The 17,855-nt window shown below is 40.8% G+C and overlaps 1 protein-coding gene across 4 annotated transcripts in view; it reads right to left on the reverse strand.

The window, feature by feature from the left end:
* Positions 1-9,217: 9,217 nt before the first annotated feature.
* Positions 9,218-17,855, reverse strand: part of RMDN2 (regulator of microtubule dynamics 2) — a 52,795-nt gene continuing 44,157 nt past the window's right edge. For 3 of the 4 annotated variants that reach the window (XR_012834631.1, XM_075748889.1, XM_075748890.1), the window contains one exon: positions 9,218-10,164. Coding sequence is in view for 3 of the 4 variants with exons in the window: in XM_075748889.1 (XP_075605004.1) it covers positions 10,111-10,164 (54 nt within the window). In the remaining variant the exon portion in view is untranslated. Of the gene's footprint in view, positions 10,165-11,896; positions 12,204-17,855 lie in introns of those variants that run through there. The other variant, XM_075748891.1, reaches the window with a different exon arrangement.

A 17,855-nucleotide genomic window follows, 5' to 3' on the forward strand; every position in this document is an offset into this window, starting at 1 on the left:
GAATGCAGAGCAAGTTGCAAGTGTCAAGTGTCAACTACAGGAGAAATGTCTTAAAAGACTTATGGCATATTTCTCAAAATAAAAGAGATCAGGTAAATACTGTCTAAAAAGATTGTTTCAAAGGCTCATGCCACACTAACATTGGTGTAAAGTGCTCTGCATGAAGCAATGCTCAGAAGGGTATCCTTTTGCACCAGAAGTTTTCCAAACTAGTCTGCAAAATTTAACAGAGAATTCCATCTGTGCTGAAAGACCAGGCATCTCTCTAAGGCTGCTGTGATGCCTGCAATATCAAGAATTACTCAATCCGTCTCTGAATATGAGATATATCCTTATGAAATCTGTCAATAACAACTGGAAAATCTATTATGTCACTGGAAAAAAGAAAATGTGGATTTGGGCAATTGGGCTGCTTCATACCCAATTTTCCACCTCAACTGTATTTTATCATCATTATATTGAGTGAAATAGTACCTGACTGGCAAGTTTCACAGGTGTCCAGTGCAATAAGTATTTTTTGTAGCCTTTAGGAGACTGAAAAAAGAAGTGCTCCACTTAGTTGCAAAAGCTTATGCTAGAGACCAGAAAGGACCTCGTCTGATAAAATACATAATTAGAAGTAGCTTGGTAGGATGATGATCAAGTAACTCAGTAATTACAGCATTACCTTCCCTTAGTTGTACATACTGTATGCATTAAACATATTGGAGGCTGTACCTAGTAATGAAGTTACCAATGCAGAAAGCAAATGCTGAACTGAGGATCCAAACCTGTCTGTTTCTAACTACCATGTGTCAGAAAAATTGGAATAAAAATCAAAGCCAACTCCAGAGAGGACTCACACAAGATCAACACAGAAAAACAGAGTTTGCCAAAACCCTTGGAAACTGCAGTCCTGGAGATATACACAGCTCTGCCGAGGACTTAATTTTTATGGACACCTTCCCTTTGGGCCACGGGGCCCCAATTGTCTCAGGTAAAAATTACTGACAGGCCTGCAGTTCCTGCTGAATACCCCGCCTGTCTGCTTGGCAGAAAAAAATCACTTCACAGCCCCTGCAATACTGTCTCTAAAGCTCACTGGTTTAAGGTTACATTTTGACTTCTTACTCAGAGTACAACTGAAAATACCACTTGTTTTGGCAAGAAAACTGGAAGAGATTCACTGTAACAGGTGAGCGAACCAGCTATCAGCGTCTCAGCAGGAGCCTTTCAGGGATGTGCTTCGATATCCTCATACTTAATACCTAGGACTGCTTCAATCTTGCCTGAAATTTCTCTCCTCTTCCCACTCCCACAGGAGTTCCTTTACTTTTTGGTGAATGGGTACTGAGTTCAGGAAACCAAAGTCAATCATATCACAGATGGGTATTAAGCAAGTCTCCTTGAGCATCTCTGCAAACCATAGTCCTTACAAAAAAGCACCCTCAAAAGAAAAAAACATAACACAAAGCTCTTATCCCTCCCCTTCAGGCACAGACTCCCGAGAAGTGGATACGATACTTTGGAGATACCAATTACAACCCTCTCCCTCAGAGACAGGGTTGATGGAGTATGAGTTGATTCCTACTGACTCAGGAAACCCTTTGGAGTTCACAAGCTCACAGTTTGAGAAGCCAAGGCAAAGAAAGCTAATACACAAATTTACAGCATCTTCTATCTTTTTCTTTACCATCTGCCTGCCCCAAGCTGAACATGTAAGGGCCTTCCAATACGAACTGACAGCTCTATATCAAGATGAACCTGCAGTCTCAAGCAGGATTATCATCTAGCATTTCCTCTCCAGCATACAAGATATCTAGCAATACCTTGTATTCAACAGATATTTTTCCTGCCTTTCACAGGGAGGTCCAATTAAGTGCTGAACTCTGGCAATTCCCTTTCACGAAGCAGTTTTAACCCTGCACTTAGAAGTTAGACTGCCTGCACATCCTTTTTCAAGTTTTCACTTCACACATGGATAAAAACTTCAAAAGGTTCACAAAGTAATCAAGTTGCTTACTGTACCTACAAAATGCAGCCAGTGATATCTATTTTAATTCCTCTATTAAATTTATGGATAGATATATACATCCACACAAATATTTTTGTGTGTGTATATATATATACACGCACACTAACACAGAAACTGTGGTCCTCATACAATTTCTGCACACGTAATTACAATTCGACATTCAGAATAAGACAGGATCCATAGCATTCCTACCAGAGCAAAGCCAGTGCAACACAGAAATCAAGATGTTGCAGTGCAGGTGAACCCAATCAGGTGAACCCTGTTTGCCTTTGCCTGATACTTTTGTAGATATACTAAATATTTGCTTCTATTCTGCTGCTCACTGTTTGATGTAAGAAAAGCTCCTTCATTCAAGCTCCTTCCCTAGTCTAAATGTAAAGATTAAACAACCCCCCAACAATATAAGAAAAGCCCCTTAGCTTTCATTTAAGGCTGCCAATTAATGGAGCAGATCTTAGCTGCTGGGAATCAGCGTTAGCTCCCCGTGCAGAGCACTGCAGATGGAGCTGCGCTCATTTGCAGTGGCTCCTGATTGCCTCACACCCACCGCACCACTTCCATGCAGGGCCCTCAGGGAGGATTTTAACCAAGTGCTGTAAGCAGTTATGAAGGAAACTGAATAAAATATTGGCAGTTAAAACATATCCCACAAAACCAAGTTACAGCAATGTTTTCACAAGTACGGTCTAGCTTGATTTTAGCACTCATCTGCTTAACAGTAACAAGCTCTTCCCACAGGAAAATGGCAGTTCATAAGTAATGCATTTGGAATGTCTTTTCTACCTTGTATTTTTCCATATAAATTCAAGTTACTGAACACAAAAAACCCCATTTTTTGAAGTAATAGAAGAAGAAAAAAGCCATTTTCATTTCACTGTCACATGCCCCAGAGAACACAGTGGTGACAGCAGAAGGCTCTGGAGTGTCCCCCCAGGTCCCACTGCAGGCTCTGAGGGGACTCGAAGCCCTGCATGGAGGAAAGTCTTGCACGTAGGTAGCTACAGGCTCAAGATTTAACATATCTCCTCGTTAGAAGTTACTAAATCCTGTCTGCCTTTGGTTAGCTTCCTAGGGACAGCTTCCCGATTTTCTCTTTTAACTGAACACTGGCAGGTGCCACAAGCAGACACACAGACTTGTGAAACACCCACCATTGTGGTACCCATCATGTGGGTCACACACACTCTCATGATACGGACACAGCAGCACAAAGCTGGATACCCCGCAGAGCACGTACTCACCCCTCCTTTGCTTCCAGGCCAGCAGCAGCCAAAGGCTCAGCCCATCTTCCAGCAAACTCCTGTGGAAACACAGCTCCCAATTGACCAGTGTGCATCCCTCAGAGAAGGGAAGCAGCCAGACATACGAACCCACCACCTTTCACGAGCTCTCTGGAAAGATTTAGCCCAATTACATGCACCAAATTGCCAATTCTCCACTGCCGGAGCCCACCTGAACCCCAGCTCCAGGCACCCTGGGCGACTCTCCCCTGGCCTCACTAGGGTGCTGGCCCACAGCTGTGAGGAGACGGGCTCCCGCCCGGTCGCCCCTCACCACCTGGGGCAGCTGCTCACAGCTGCACTTACAAATATGCTTCTGCGGCTAGAGGTACGGCTGTGTATCTATCGACATACCTGCATGGGCTTTCTGTGCATTCCAGAAAACCAGTCTGAAAATGCAGCATAAATGCTTTCCAAGGCTTCGTCTTCCCTGACAGCTCTTCAGGTGCTGATGGAAAGAGTAAAAAAGGCCTAAAAAATGAAGCTTATTTACTGCTTACTGCTGTGCATGTTCTCCAACCAGTTAACACCTGGCTGGACCTCGGCTTGGCTCTACCAGTCACTGAAAAACCACGGGTCAGCATTCCCATTTTGCAATGCCAGCCTGGCAACGGGGGAGTTGCTGCCAGCTTTGGTGCCAAGTGGATGGTCCATTCAACCACAGCGATGCCCCCCCCCCCCCCCCCCCCCCCCCCCCCCCAGTTGTGAGAACTATCAGGATGCACAGAAGCAAATGTCACACAAGGTCAAGCAGGTACTTTTAAAAATCTCATCCTGGCATAAAGCCTGGGTCTCACTGATGTCCAGAGGCTGTTTTGCCATGTTCTCAGTGGCACCAAAATGTCACAGGTAGGTTTTACAGGGACAGATCAAGTGAAACTACACTTTAGTAAGACAAACATTTCTAAAACAAAGAAGACATCAATTGATCATGGGGTCACACACTCAGTTATGGTCTTTTGTGCCAGCGTGCACAGGTAACCCTCACTCAGGGATCGTGATGAATGCACCAGGCACACTGTTTTGCTTGCAACTGCCAATACCCGTACACACAGTCCAGCAGTGTTTTTCTATGAACTCCCGTGCTGCACTTAGAAGTGTTGCTGTAGAAGCATTCTGCTCTTTTATGTTGAAAAATGTAAATTTTATTAGTGCTTTAAGACTTCACATATGATTTTATAGGGCACTATGTAAGCTGGCCAAGCATTCTGAAAACCTTAACCCAGAGCCACAGTCAGGAGCTTTACAAATTACTTTTCATTTCTTCATAAATTATCTTCTTCCAAGATTAGGAAAACACAGGTAAATCACTGAATCTGCTTTGCTGATTTGCCACATTTTTCTGAACAACAAACAAGAACATTTCTCTCACCTGGGGGCTGAAATTTCATCAGCCATGTTGATTACCTTTATCCATGAGTTAGAAACTTGCACTTACTTTGGTAGGGTAAAAAGCGCATCCACATTCATGCACATATCCTTAAGACATGTTTAGGTTACAATATTCCCAGTCCATATTGTGTGGCTGTTTTTTTGGCTCATACAGGTAGACAATTCAAACCGGCTCATAATTAATCTTAATAAACAAGAGATATGAAGAGTGGACAGATGGTATTTGCAGGCGTGTAACATTGGTACATGGCTAAGTAGCTTACCCCACAGTCACATCATGGGTCAGCAGCACTACCAAGCACAGAGCTCAGAGTGTTGATATTCAAGTTCACACTGGACATTGCTCCCACAGATACTTTTAGAATGACTTGTTGTTTACTTTAATGAAATGAGTAAAATATTTCCTAAAAAAAATAATATTAATGTTTCACATTCTTAGTTCTAGTGCTTCATTTACCATTGTCACACATGCATGGGTTACACAAACATAGATGGGGCCACAAAAGCTTACTTATTTTTGTATTGTCAAGGCAGCTTGACTTGTTTCTTCTCTAAGAAACTTGGGAGCCTGTCTGAAAGAAAAGTGCTGGAAAATAAGAATATAACCTTATGGACAGAAGAAAAAAAAAAAAGCAAACAATAATGTTGGCCCTTCAGTCAGAGTTACTCCTCCTTGAGTTTGCACTGGATGAATGCTGCAATTCACATCTTACAATTACTTGTCACATTACTGCAGGATTTTCTGATTTGGAGTAGGTGTAATGCATCCGTCATGACTATTGTGCCCACTGAAAGAAAACACCACAGGACTGCCCTCCAGGGTGCCCAGGAAAATTCCAGAAAACCCATGGACCTTGCTGACAGACACAGTAGCTCCCTGCAGTTCTAGGTACTTCAGGTGGAAGGTGTTCAGGCAGTGATGGCTGAAGATAAGTAGACACAGATAAGCTGATATGTTTGGGCTGAACATGGCTAGATCTCTGGTAGCCACTTCTTCATTGCTTTTTTGTTGTTGTTTTGTTTGTGGGTTTTTTGTTTTTTGGGTTTTTTTTTTAGTTCAGGCTTTTACTACTATAATAACAAGGTTGTAGGTGTGGATTTAAGAGGGTTTTAGTTTTATTTAACTAGGCACAGGAATTGTCACTTTCCCTTCTAAATCGTCAGCCACTCACCACTGTTGGAGAGCTTCCTAATTCATTCCAGAAGTCACTGTGTTGATATGAGTAAATCACCTAAGATTCTGCAAAAGGAAAGAGTAATTTAAACAAAGTAGTAGGAGAGTGTATCACTGTAAGCATTTCCACAATGTGCCAGTGGCCAATTGCTACAAAAAAATATATAACTTAGTTTGTGATTACCTGCTGTTGCAGGGGGGCCGATCCCAAAGGGATCAGGATCCAATGACAGAGCCCTTAGCTTCACCACAAGAAATAAAAATTATCTCAACAATCTGGAAAGCAGAACTAGTAATTTTAAGTGTAATGAAGCACAAGGATCCCAGTACCACATCAAGGTCCCTTGAACTCACCTTTTGCAAACACGTAAAGAGACAAATTCCCCCGGAGAACTTACAGTGTATGTCCCGGAGCAGAGACGAAACGAGGGACGCGGCAGTGCCAGAGCTGAAGGAGGCAGCGGGCAACACAGCCACGGCCCCGCGGCTTCAGGCGGCCTGCGGCCCCATCTGCTCCGTACGGCTGAAAGGCCCGCAGGGGTTAATACCGTTAGCTTCTAGCTCCTCCACAGAGACAAAACTAAGGAAGTGAATGTCTGCTTGTGGATATTTAAAAAAAAAAAAAAAAAGAAAACATATGGCCCTCTGAAACTATGCTTGCTGTTTCTCCAGCTGATGTGACACAGGGAACAGATAGTCCGGTCCTAGAACTAAATGCAAAAGCTTTATTCCAAGGAGCAATTAGAGAACAATTGAGGGAACACACTTCAATTTTAAAAGTTCTCAGATTAGCAAAGCGGAAACCCCCCCAAACTGAGAAAGCTCATGTATACTAACTAGTAAAAAATTTAAAAAGCAAAAAATATCTTAGCTGTATAAACCAGCAGTCTCTTACCCGTGTGAGGAATATTTCTGCGAACTATGAAAGAAAACTTAGCATGAATAATCAAGACCAGCCTTTTCTCTCCCAGATGTTATTTTGTCATTCTACACAGAGACTAGTAATGAGCAAAAATTAAAACAGAAGAATGAGCTTAATTCAGAAGACTGAAAAGAAAGATCAGTAATTTCATTTATAAAATCGTAAAAGTCATTAAAAAATGCAATCATGTGGATTAAAACCACAGGTGTGATAAATAAATAGCCGAGGGCAGCCATGATGCACATCTTTAAATTCAAAACATGCTGGTAAATGTTCCCCAGTACAAATTCATTAGGCAGTCCGGGCCCAGATGCAGCTCTAGTGTGCGCAGGCGCAATCCCACCGACCACAGACGCCCAGGAGGAGCGCCCGGGGCTCACGGGGGCTGGAGTTGTGCACTCCCCGGGGAAAGCAAGGCCAGGTGGGACCCGAAGAAGTCATCTAGTCCAGCCTTTGCCAGAGGATGAACTGTGCCTTAGACATTGCCAATGTTTAAAGTCTTCTGTGTTTAACTTTTACTTCAAGACTTGTGTAAATGATTTTTTTTATGTTCTCAGGAAATGTAGTGCAGGGCTTTGCAAAGTTACCATCAGGATTATTTTCTCCTAATGCCTAATCTAAAAGTAGGCAATTACTTCTTGTCCTATGAACTTGGGATTTGGGGAACAAGATTTTGGCCTTTTTTTTTTTTTTTACTGTCTTCTCTGCAATAGCTTTTTACAAATGTGAATAACTCGTTGCTCCAGCAGACTAAACAAACCAAATTCTTTCAGTTTTTACACACAAAATTATGTTGTCTAGCACTCTCATCTTTCTTGTCTCTCTCCACTGGACTCTTTCCAATTAGCCCCCAAGCTCCTTCAAGTGTGATGCCTGAAACTGGATATAGTATTCCAGCTCAGACCTTATTACACCTTATTAGGCCTAATTAGAGTAAAAGGTTATTTCATGTGAATTTAATGGGGAATGCTTATTTATTCAATCTAGTATGAAATTTGCTTTTTCACAAAAACCTGACATTATTGACCCATGGTTAGCTTGCCGCTTACTGGAATCTGCGCATCCTTTTCCACTGAATTACCACAACTGGCCAGGTCTCCTCCATCCTCTGTTACTTACTTCAATTCAATACCTTCTATCTGCCCTTAATGAAACAAATCCTACTTATGTTACCTAATTTCAGCAATTAATTTAAATAACTTCTTGTTCTAATCTATTCCTCCAATAGCCTTTCAGCCTTTATAGGCAATAATTGCTTGTAAATTAAATATCTATTGCATAATCCAATCTATTTTATGAAGTGTATCGATTAGCAGAAAATTGAACTAAGTAAAGGCCTCTTTATTACACTCTCCTAGGCGACAGAGAATTGGTAACAATGACCCTAAGTACAAATCACTCTTGTAGAGCATTGAAACTACGCTTGCTGCATTGGCTATGAAAATGTCAAAACCTGTCTTTACCAAAAGCCCCTTGCCAAACTCAAGATGTGTCACCTTTGCAGCTTCTCTGTTCACAAGTCAATTATTCTGTAACAGAAGGAATCATTCAATAGGATTTATCTCATATGGTATTTCCCCTTTTCTGTGAAATGGTGTATGAAGAAAAGAGAACTCTGGAAGTGAAAAAGAGCTATAGGAAATATCTTCCCTCAGAATGAACATTAAAAACAACTAAAATGCACATTTCAATTTGCAAAGATCTTCAGGATAATAAAAATCACAAAGATAACAGCAAGAACTCAGAACCGGTTCTGAACTTTCAGATTTTGTTCAGAGATATCTCACAGTAATGCTTGCACAGCTGAAAACATATTTTAAAAGAAAATGTTTGAAAAAATGATCAGTGCTATTTTATGAAAAGAAATCTCTGTACTTTATGAGGAGTCATGGAGTCAGGCTAAATTCAAATGTAACTCTACACATTTGTTTTCTTTCGGTCTACTGCATCTATTGCCTTCCGTTGTCAGTAGTTAAAGCTCACTTTTACTATGAGATGCTTCATTCATATGTATTCATACTCCTTCACATCTGTCCAATTTCTAGATCTTTGCTGGGGTGACTGTAGTTCCTACTTGCTAATTTCACTGTTCCCCATTCGTCCAAAATTAAAGCCCCAATCGCTAGTTCAATATACTGGTGCCATACAAGTCCTCCTTGTCTTACCCGTAAACTGGTCCATGTTATCTTACACATCAAATAGGTCAAGGGAACGTGCAGTTGTCCTCATCCAATTGTATTTCCTTTAACAGAAATGCTTACCTCTTCCAGATACGCTCCCTGCATCTACATTAAGGTCTTGAATTAAAAGCCAATGAAAGCTAATCTTTATTTTTCTATAGACTTCGGTGAATTCTGGATCAGTCCACTAGTGAACAAAATTCTTTCCCTACCTGTTACATTTTATTGAAAACATTGCTGTCCTACACACTCAGAGAGAAATAGTAGGTCTTTAATTAGTCTATTTTTATGTACAGGTTATGTTATATAGATCATATAAAAGGTTAGTGATGGTCACATGCTGGACTAGGTTCTCCAAAGACACGCTGATGCCACCATGCTAGGCAGCTGTTCAAAGAGAAGGAGCCAGGATTCACAAGCTTGATGGAGCGACTGCAACAAATCCATTAAACATCACAGCTGTAACAGATTAATCTAAACCACTTGATTTCGTTGGTCTGATTTTTTAATATTGTACTTGATGTTACAAATAAAATATAACTTTAATATTTAATTTATAAAGTTTTCACATTTCCATGTAAAACCAACAGTAGGCTTAAAGTAAAAAGAGCTTTGTCAAGGCAACAGCTTTTTCTTTAACTTCGACAAGATTCTAATTTTATAAGAGTAGAGAAATATGTAAACATAAACATTCATGATTTTCTTCTGTATACATCTGTGTAAATTAGTTGATACAAATATAATTTACTATAGAAACATGTTTTTGTTTGGTTTTGCTACACACAGTTCTATGCTGGCATCACATACTAGTCGATCAATCTGTCAAAGAATCAGATTTATGCATTTTGCGTTCTAATCTCCAGTATGTCCATTGCCAGCAGTGGACTTCATGTTCAGAGAATCAGACTCACAGTGTTAGCAATCTAAAATTAAACTTCAGTACAAGATTATAAATAATCAAAACCGAATGCATCATTTTCATCTCATAATCGCCAGAGGCTTAAAGGCCATGATTCAAGCCAACCAAAATCAATGACAGTTTTCCCATTGACTTAGCTGGAATTCACTCGCAATTCCCAGTCACTCTAGATTCTCATTTTAGATTTGCAATCTTTATCGCAGCATGAAGAGTTAAAAAGCGCGTAGTATCACAGCTTCAGTGTAAGAAGTAAAGCCTCTAAGTCTTTCTGGGCCTCTTTATCCTGAAAGAAAGAGACAATCATGCATCAACTTAGATAGGATAAATCCCTTCATTCGCCTAATACGTGCCTATCCACGTTTCTTTACTAACAAGACAGAACACATGACTGTAACAGCCCCAGAATGTACAAGACTGTACAGTAAGTTAATTTATCAGTGATTGCAAAAATAAAGTTTGAAGTGACAACAAGAGCCAGATGGCAGCTCTCCCTTTACAGCTCTGTTAAAGCACTTAAAATGTTAGCCACAAATAGCCTCTCAGCAGAGCAGTAAGCCTTTCAGCTTAGGCCGTAACTTTTATGGGTATACTTCGCATAAAGTACTGCCTTGCCTCATACTTTACGTAATCTTGCAACCCGACTGTGCGCAGTTTCTCTAAAGATATTTCCGTGATGTTTGCAGATGATTTACTATGCAATTAACAAGAAAATGTTGGGAAATGTAATTAATGACATAGGTTAGATTGTGGTTTCAGTGCATACAGCCGTACCTACCTGTAATAACCACCATGGACTGACTACACAGTCTGTATCTTCCATACTGGTGGTGGTGGGCTCTGCCTACGCTACTGGGCTCATAGCAGAGTGGAGCCAACGGGGGGAGCAAGAGGCAAGTAATCTGCCATGCTCAGAGCCAGCGTTCCATCATACCTCCTAGTACAGAAGGGAAAGGCTCCTTTCAGGCCAACGTGTAAGTGCACACATTGCACAGGGCCTTAAACCAAACCCAGCACACAGACACCTTCACAGGTAACCAGTGACATATGTTTTGGCTATTCCACTTATAATCTGTTCAGAAAGGGGTACATGCATACGGACATGTAACCACAGTACAAAAACTCCGTTATTCTACTTATTTTGAAAGGTCTCCTGGATATAATCCACTTTACTTGCCACTGCAAAACTTCTAGCTTGCAAAATGCACCTCGGTTTAAAATCACATTTCTGAAAAGTCAGCACCTCGTACCTGCAGGCTGGTAAAGGCCCAAACGCCCAATACACGCACCCACGTGTGCTTAGCAGTGCAAGTCAAAAGCACTTGCACATGACAAATTTTGTGCAAGTATTTCTAATGACAGAGACCAGTATTTCTTTCCCAGATAACACCACAGGCAATTCTGAAAGAAAATACTGTAGACAGACAGTGAAGTAATCGCTGAATTTCAGGATCACTTCATTATCCAATCAACCAAAGAGCTGGAACAAAATACAGGACATTTTAAAATACATTTTACGGGTGAAGAAATTCCTGCTTCTCTTTATTTTGGTTAGTTGTCTATAATGTCATGCAGGAATAGAGAAGAATATTGAGATGATAGAAACCATATGCCAGACTTGTCAAACTACATTATATTATTGGTCTGGATTAAGGCATTAATACATTAACTGAACACTTCTCTTGGAGTCACTGCTTTGCTCCCACTGGCAACAATAGGCTAAACTATCTGCCTAATCATTTATCAGAGGCTTTAAAAGGCACACACTGCAAAACCAGTAAGCTCTTGCCAAAATACTCTAACAGAAGGAAACGTCACACTGAATTCAGCACCCCTTAAACTCCAGGTCACTACAGGCTGCCTGGAGCACCAGCCCGTGGCTTTCAATAAAAATTCGAAAACTCAACATTTGCATCAATTTGTTGATTAATTCAGGGAAAATACACTTTTCTGTACTGACTGTGGTCAACTTGTGAAAATGACTCAACTCCATTACACAAAACAGTAAAAAGCCAGATATTGTCCCATACTATTAGGAAAATGAAAAAGGTGTCATTGTATCCAGTCCTACTCTTTTCACAGTTTTCTAAGCTGAAAATGATAAAGATGCAGGCTTTCTCATATCTGAATGGTGTTCAGCTTTTCATGGGTTGATGGCATTCTTTACTCACTTTGCAGGACACAGCATTTTAAAAATATATCTCCAAACAACTCTGTATAATTGTCTCTCTCCTTAGAAGCAAAGGATTATATTGGGCAATGAGCTGTAATGAGTTGCAAAGGTCCCAAAAATATTGGGCAATCTTTCCTCAATCTCCCTCTAGGCTTATAGGGAAAATAATGAAACAAGCCCGTGATTGTTGTAAGAACTAGCTGGAGAAGAAACTGCAAACGTGCAAAGCGTCCTACCTCTGGGTTGCCAGTTCTAAACAAGACTACATCAAGTAAAAGCAGGAATTATTATTGTGGCAAACTACTTAACGGGCTGCACTGATTGAGCCAGCAGCTTCCAGTCAATAATAACTCAGATGGCAAAAGCATTAACAAAAAAAATAAATCAGTAATGGCATTAAAAACAAAGCTGAGAATGGTCAGTGAAGGGAATTATGATGTCACCTTTGGATAGGGTCCTTCCAAACCAAGAGGTGTGTCACGCTGAGGCGAGAGAAGCCACAACTCTGCTCAGCATACCAGTCTCCACTTTTAAGGATGAAAACTTCATTAATGACCAAAGCTTGACAGTTAATGGGAAGACAAAGCCATAAATCCTGTATTTCGCCAACTCCCTCCCTCATTGATTTCTGGGTCTGTGGCTTTCTAAAAATGAACAATCAGGTCGGGTTTTTTTTTGCTTTTTTTCCCCCTTTCTTTTCCAAGAGACAGGAAGGCTTTTATCTCCCTTTAGAGCGCGACAGGCAGAGGAAGAGGTACAAGTCGTAGGAGGAATGCAATATATTTGCGTCAGTCCCATTTGTTCACCCTGAGGCTTAGTTCAGTGCTGACTGAATACACAGCCACTTTCAACCTCGACTTTCTACTGTCAAGGCTTACATTTACTAAACACTTCTCATATCATTTTCAGAGTTGAGTATGAGTTCAAAATGTTCTGCAAACTGCTACACAAAAGGTATTCAAATTACAGGGTCAGCGACTGTATTTTCCCCTCTTCCTATTTAGTTGCTTTTATGTTTCATCATCCACAGGGAATATACACAGGCAAAAAAGACCTGGGAGGCTAGGAACTGAACAAGGGAAGAGAGAGAGTTGAAAACAAGAGCAAGATGGAAGAAAAAGCTGGTGGGAAAAAGGGAATGTTGGCTTAACTGGAGGGACATTTTGACAGTTAATTTCTGCTGAAAAATTTTACTGATAAATATAAGGCTTATACGCACAGAGGCTTACACATATAAATGTGCATGTAAAAATTAAATGGCAACTAAAGCAGAGACAGAAAGATAATGATTTTACCATCCATCTTTGCTAATTATTTCCTTATGCACTAAACACACTCAACCCAGGCACTGCACATGTGTGCACTTGTTGACAAAATCCCAACTGTCAACAGAGAACGATACACCCCCATGACCACAGCCAAAATGATTACACCAGCCAACTATAACATACTTGTGTGCAACCACTGCCAAATCCCGAGCTGACATGCATCCTGTAGGGTTTCATTGAAGTCAGCGGGGCTGCATGGTATATTAAATGAGCTGGGCTGCAAGGGTGGTCCAAAGCTGTGCTCTGATATGCAGTAACAGCAATGAGGTGCTGAGAGCCACCCCTGATTTTGGGTACAGCTGTATCATTCCTTCTCAGCTCCACGAGAAATCCTGGGCTGTAACGGTAGAGACTCCAAAACATGCACAAGGATTGTTAATTAGAGAGTAATAGCTTTTTGTGGTGGGTTGACCCTGGCTGGAGGCCAGGTGCCCCCCAAAGCCGCTCTATCACGCCCCTTCTCAGCTGGCCAGGAGAGAGAAAATATAACGAAAGGCTCGTGGGTCCAGATAAGGGCAGGGAGATCACTCACCAGTTGCTGTTATGGGCAAAATAGACTTCACTTGGGGAAATTAGTTTAATTTATTGCCAATCAAATCAGAGTAGGATAATGAGAAAACAAAACCTAAGTCTTAAAAACCCTTCCCCCCACCCCTCCCTTCTTCCCAGGCTCAACTTCACTCCCAATTTTTCTCTACCTCCTCCCTTCCAGCAGCGCAGGGGGCAGGGAATGCGGGTTGTGATCAGTTCATCACACGTTGTCTCTGCCGCTGCTTCCTCCTCAGGGGGAGGACTCCTCACACTCTTCCTCTGCTCCAGCCTGGGGTCCCTCCCACAGGAAACAGTCCTCCACCAACTGCTCCAACATGAGTCCTTCCTGCGGACTGCAGTTCTTCACCAACTGCTCCAGCGTGGGCTTCCCACAGGGTCACAGCCTCCTTCAGGTGTCTCCACCTGCTCCAGCATGGGGTCCTCCAGGGGCTGCAGGTGGATATCTGCTCCACCATGGACCTCCATGGGCTGCAGGGGACAGCCTGTCTCACTATGGTCTTCTGCAGGGGAATCTCTGCTCTGGCACCTGGAGCACCTCCTGCCCCTCTTTCTTCCCTGACCTTAGTGTCTGCAGAGCTGTTCCTCTCACATATTCTCACTCCTCTCTCTGCTGCTGTTTCTGCACAGGTTTGGGTTTTGGTTTCTTTTTTTTCCCCCTTCTTAACTACGTTGTCACAGAGGCACTACCACCATCACTGATAGGCTCAGCCTTGACCAGTGGTGGGCCCATCTTGGAGCTGGCTGGCATTGGCTCTATCAGACATGGGAGAAGCTTCTAGCAGCTTCTCACAGAAGCCATCCCTGTAGCCCCCCTGCTGCCAAAACCTGGCCACATAAACCCAATACACTCTTGTGGACACTATAAATCATATAAAGCTATACACTATGCATTCTCAGTTTCACGATAGACTCTCACAAATGGTGTGACTGTAGTAGGTGTTAATTTGCATGCAATTGCATAATACTGTTTTTCCTCTTCTATATTTCAATAAGTCAATGCAATCATCCACTTGCAACCTTCTCTTGTCTGCTGTATGTCACAAATTAGGGCATTTTATGTTCTTTCATATTTCTAGTATCTTCCTCTAGGGATGAATCATGACTTCTCAAGGGTCTTAGGACCAAGGCAAGCACAGCTTTAGAATACGTAGCTGCCAATAATTCAGCATTTTCTGATTATACTCCAAGTAGTGGGAAAAACACCCTTTCACACTCAGACTGTGAATGAATAGTTCAGCTAGTTCTAGGATTGAAAAATTATAAAAATGTCACAATTTCATTTAGACAGATTAATAGTTGTGTAAATTATTTATCTGCCAGCAGTTCTTTTCTAACTTAAAAGACCAAGTTTCACCTATAATCTGGTTTCCTTTTACTATTGTACACAACATTGAGTTTTTGGTGTTCAAGACATTCCCCTCTTTCTCTCCAGCTGGCATCCATACCACGGTAGGACCTACAGCCCTTCTTTCTGGGCAGTCATCACTGAAACAGTTTGAACATGATCACGCCCGGTTATAGTCCCTTCAGAAAGATGCCTGTTGAGGCTCTCCTTCACCCAGTATATTGACTCTGAGACAATACATTTCAAACTCTTGGCAGCTTGACTTCTCCTGGCCACTTTACAAAAATAGGAAACCAGTTGCAAACCTCTTCATCCTGCAGTGCACCACCACCTCCGTGAATATTTCTCCCACTCTCTCCCTTCATCGTCAGTCCACCAGTGGAGGAGATACACTCCATGGTTTGAGGAATAGTCTGTCGATCTGCCTTGCTGCACTAAGAACTACGTTAAAACTGTGTTAGTTTCAATAGGACGTTGGAATGAATACTTTGTGATAAACTAGTCAATTGAATCATAATAAGCTCAGTATTTAAAATATATATAATAAGCTCACTATTTGTCAGGATAGACTTTATGTATGAAACTACTACACTACAAAAAATATCTTTATCTTTTTTGGAATCATTTTTGGAGGGGGAGAAAGAATAAGCAGACAATGCGAAGAAACCTTTTGGCAAGAACTTCAAAAAACATACAGATCACAAATCAGTCTGATCAGTAAGACAGAGAAAACATAGACTGTACTCTCCAAAGTGCAAAATAATGTAAAATATAGGAGGTCTCAAATTCTTTTAGCAGCTCTTTTAAAATGCCTCATTTTTACCAGCATTTTACAGTTTGAAATCTGATCTCTTCATAATGAGTTTTAAAAAGCTCATTCCCTGAGCTTGAAGCACTCATATTCAGTGTAAACAGCATCACTAATTAAGGAATAGTTTTTTAATGCACATTCGAAAATGATTTAATTTTGGGTTGGTGGCAGCTGTTAGGAAATTCTTGTTCAACTCCACAAACAGCATAAGCAGGAAAACAATAGCCTAGAATTCAAAATGAACACAAACGTGAATACTTCCATTATTTTGTAATTGAAACGCCATGGACTTTTGCTTGGCATTTGGAGAACAAATGTGCATAAAATCTAAAGGAACAAATATCCTCTGAAAACAATAATATTTCATATTGAGCTGATGATGTTGAGAAAAGGAAATGTTCTGTTTCATACAAAAAACCCCATTTTTAATAATGTTAACACAAATTATTCACATAGTTTCAATAAGTAGTTTTTTCACAAACGAGTCATAATTTCTACCCTTCCCTTTAAAAGCAAATGGAAATTACTTTTTCCTCCTCAAAATCTTACTTCAGACAGATTAAGACAGCAGCTTCAAGTGAGATCTATTGGAAATACCACAGCAAGTCTGATACATGTGACCAGTCTATGATGGCTGGAGTAGGCATTTCTTGGAAAATCTGTTGTGGAAAATTCAATATATACAAATGGTCTGTTCTAATAGGAACAACTGATGGGTGCTGAAGTTCACACTCTGCCCTCTCTTCCATCCCTCTGTAACTCCCACTCTTTTCCTTAAAGACAATATTAAAAACGTAAATTAATGACCAGGGAGATCAATTATGGTAATGTAAAAAAAATGTAAGAAAATCTTATGGGCATGATTTCTCCCCAGCAGGTGCATTCGTGTGCAAACATGCAGCCATTGTTCCTGCCCATTATTACATTTACCTCCTCCTCCACGTGGGCTTTTCTAGAGTTTCAAATGCAACTGAGGCTGAACTGAATGGAGAGTCCTTAGCAAGTCTCTGCTTCCTGCCATTCTACACCCGTGAGAAGTGAATGCCATAATGATCAATTTCTGTAATATCTAAATCTCTCTCACATGTTAATTTCAAGTCTGAATTGCCCTCATTTGTAATTGCTGGGAAGGAGGGAGTGGTTTTGAAATTAAGATTACTTTTTTAAAATCACCGATGATTTTGTAAAATACATTCTCAGCTTCAGGAAAGTTTTTATCTGCATTGTAAGTAAGAGTTTCAGCAACTCTCAGTGCAAATAGATTTGCTTTGCATTCTTTCTGCTTTGCTGTCTTCAGCTCTTCCACAACTACATTTTTTGTAATATAACTGATGCTTTTTAGATTAATTAAAAAAAAAAATATCGTAGAGACCAGAACCTTGAAATTTTAATCTCTTTCTCTGCTAGGCTGTTAATCCCTTTGTGGTGAGCTTACTGGAGTGTCCTACAAGGACACTCTCACATCTACGCTCATCTCCAGATACAAGAAAAAATAATTTCTTTACTGTTATACTTTATAATCCTACATTGAGACTTCAATCTTCTCCAGGTTCCAGTCTTGAAAATACCCAGCAATCTTGTTATAAACAAGAAATCAGTGTCTTATTCCCATAATGTGCAAAGCATTATGTGTTTAATCAAGCACACCCACCCACTCGTTTTGTCTTTCTATATGCAAGACAAATGCTCATGTTTTCAAATTTAAGTCACGTTTTTCTCCCTAAATTTAAAAAAGTATTTTTTTTTCCATCACAGTAGTCCACCCATC

Source organism: Balearica regulorum, chromosome 3 (genome assembly GCF_011004875.1).
Source record: "Balearica regulorum gibbericeps isolate bBalReg1 chromosome 3, bBalReg1.pri, whole genome shotgun sequence".
NCBI classification, from domain to species: domain Eukaryota; kingdom Metazoa; phylum Chordata; class Aves; order Gruiformes; family Gruidae; genus Balearica; species Balearica regulorum.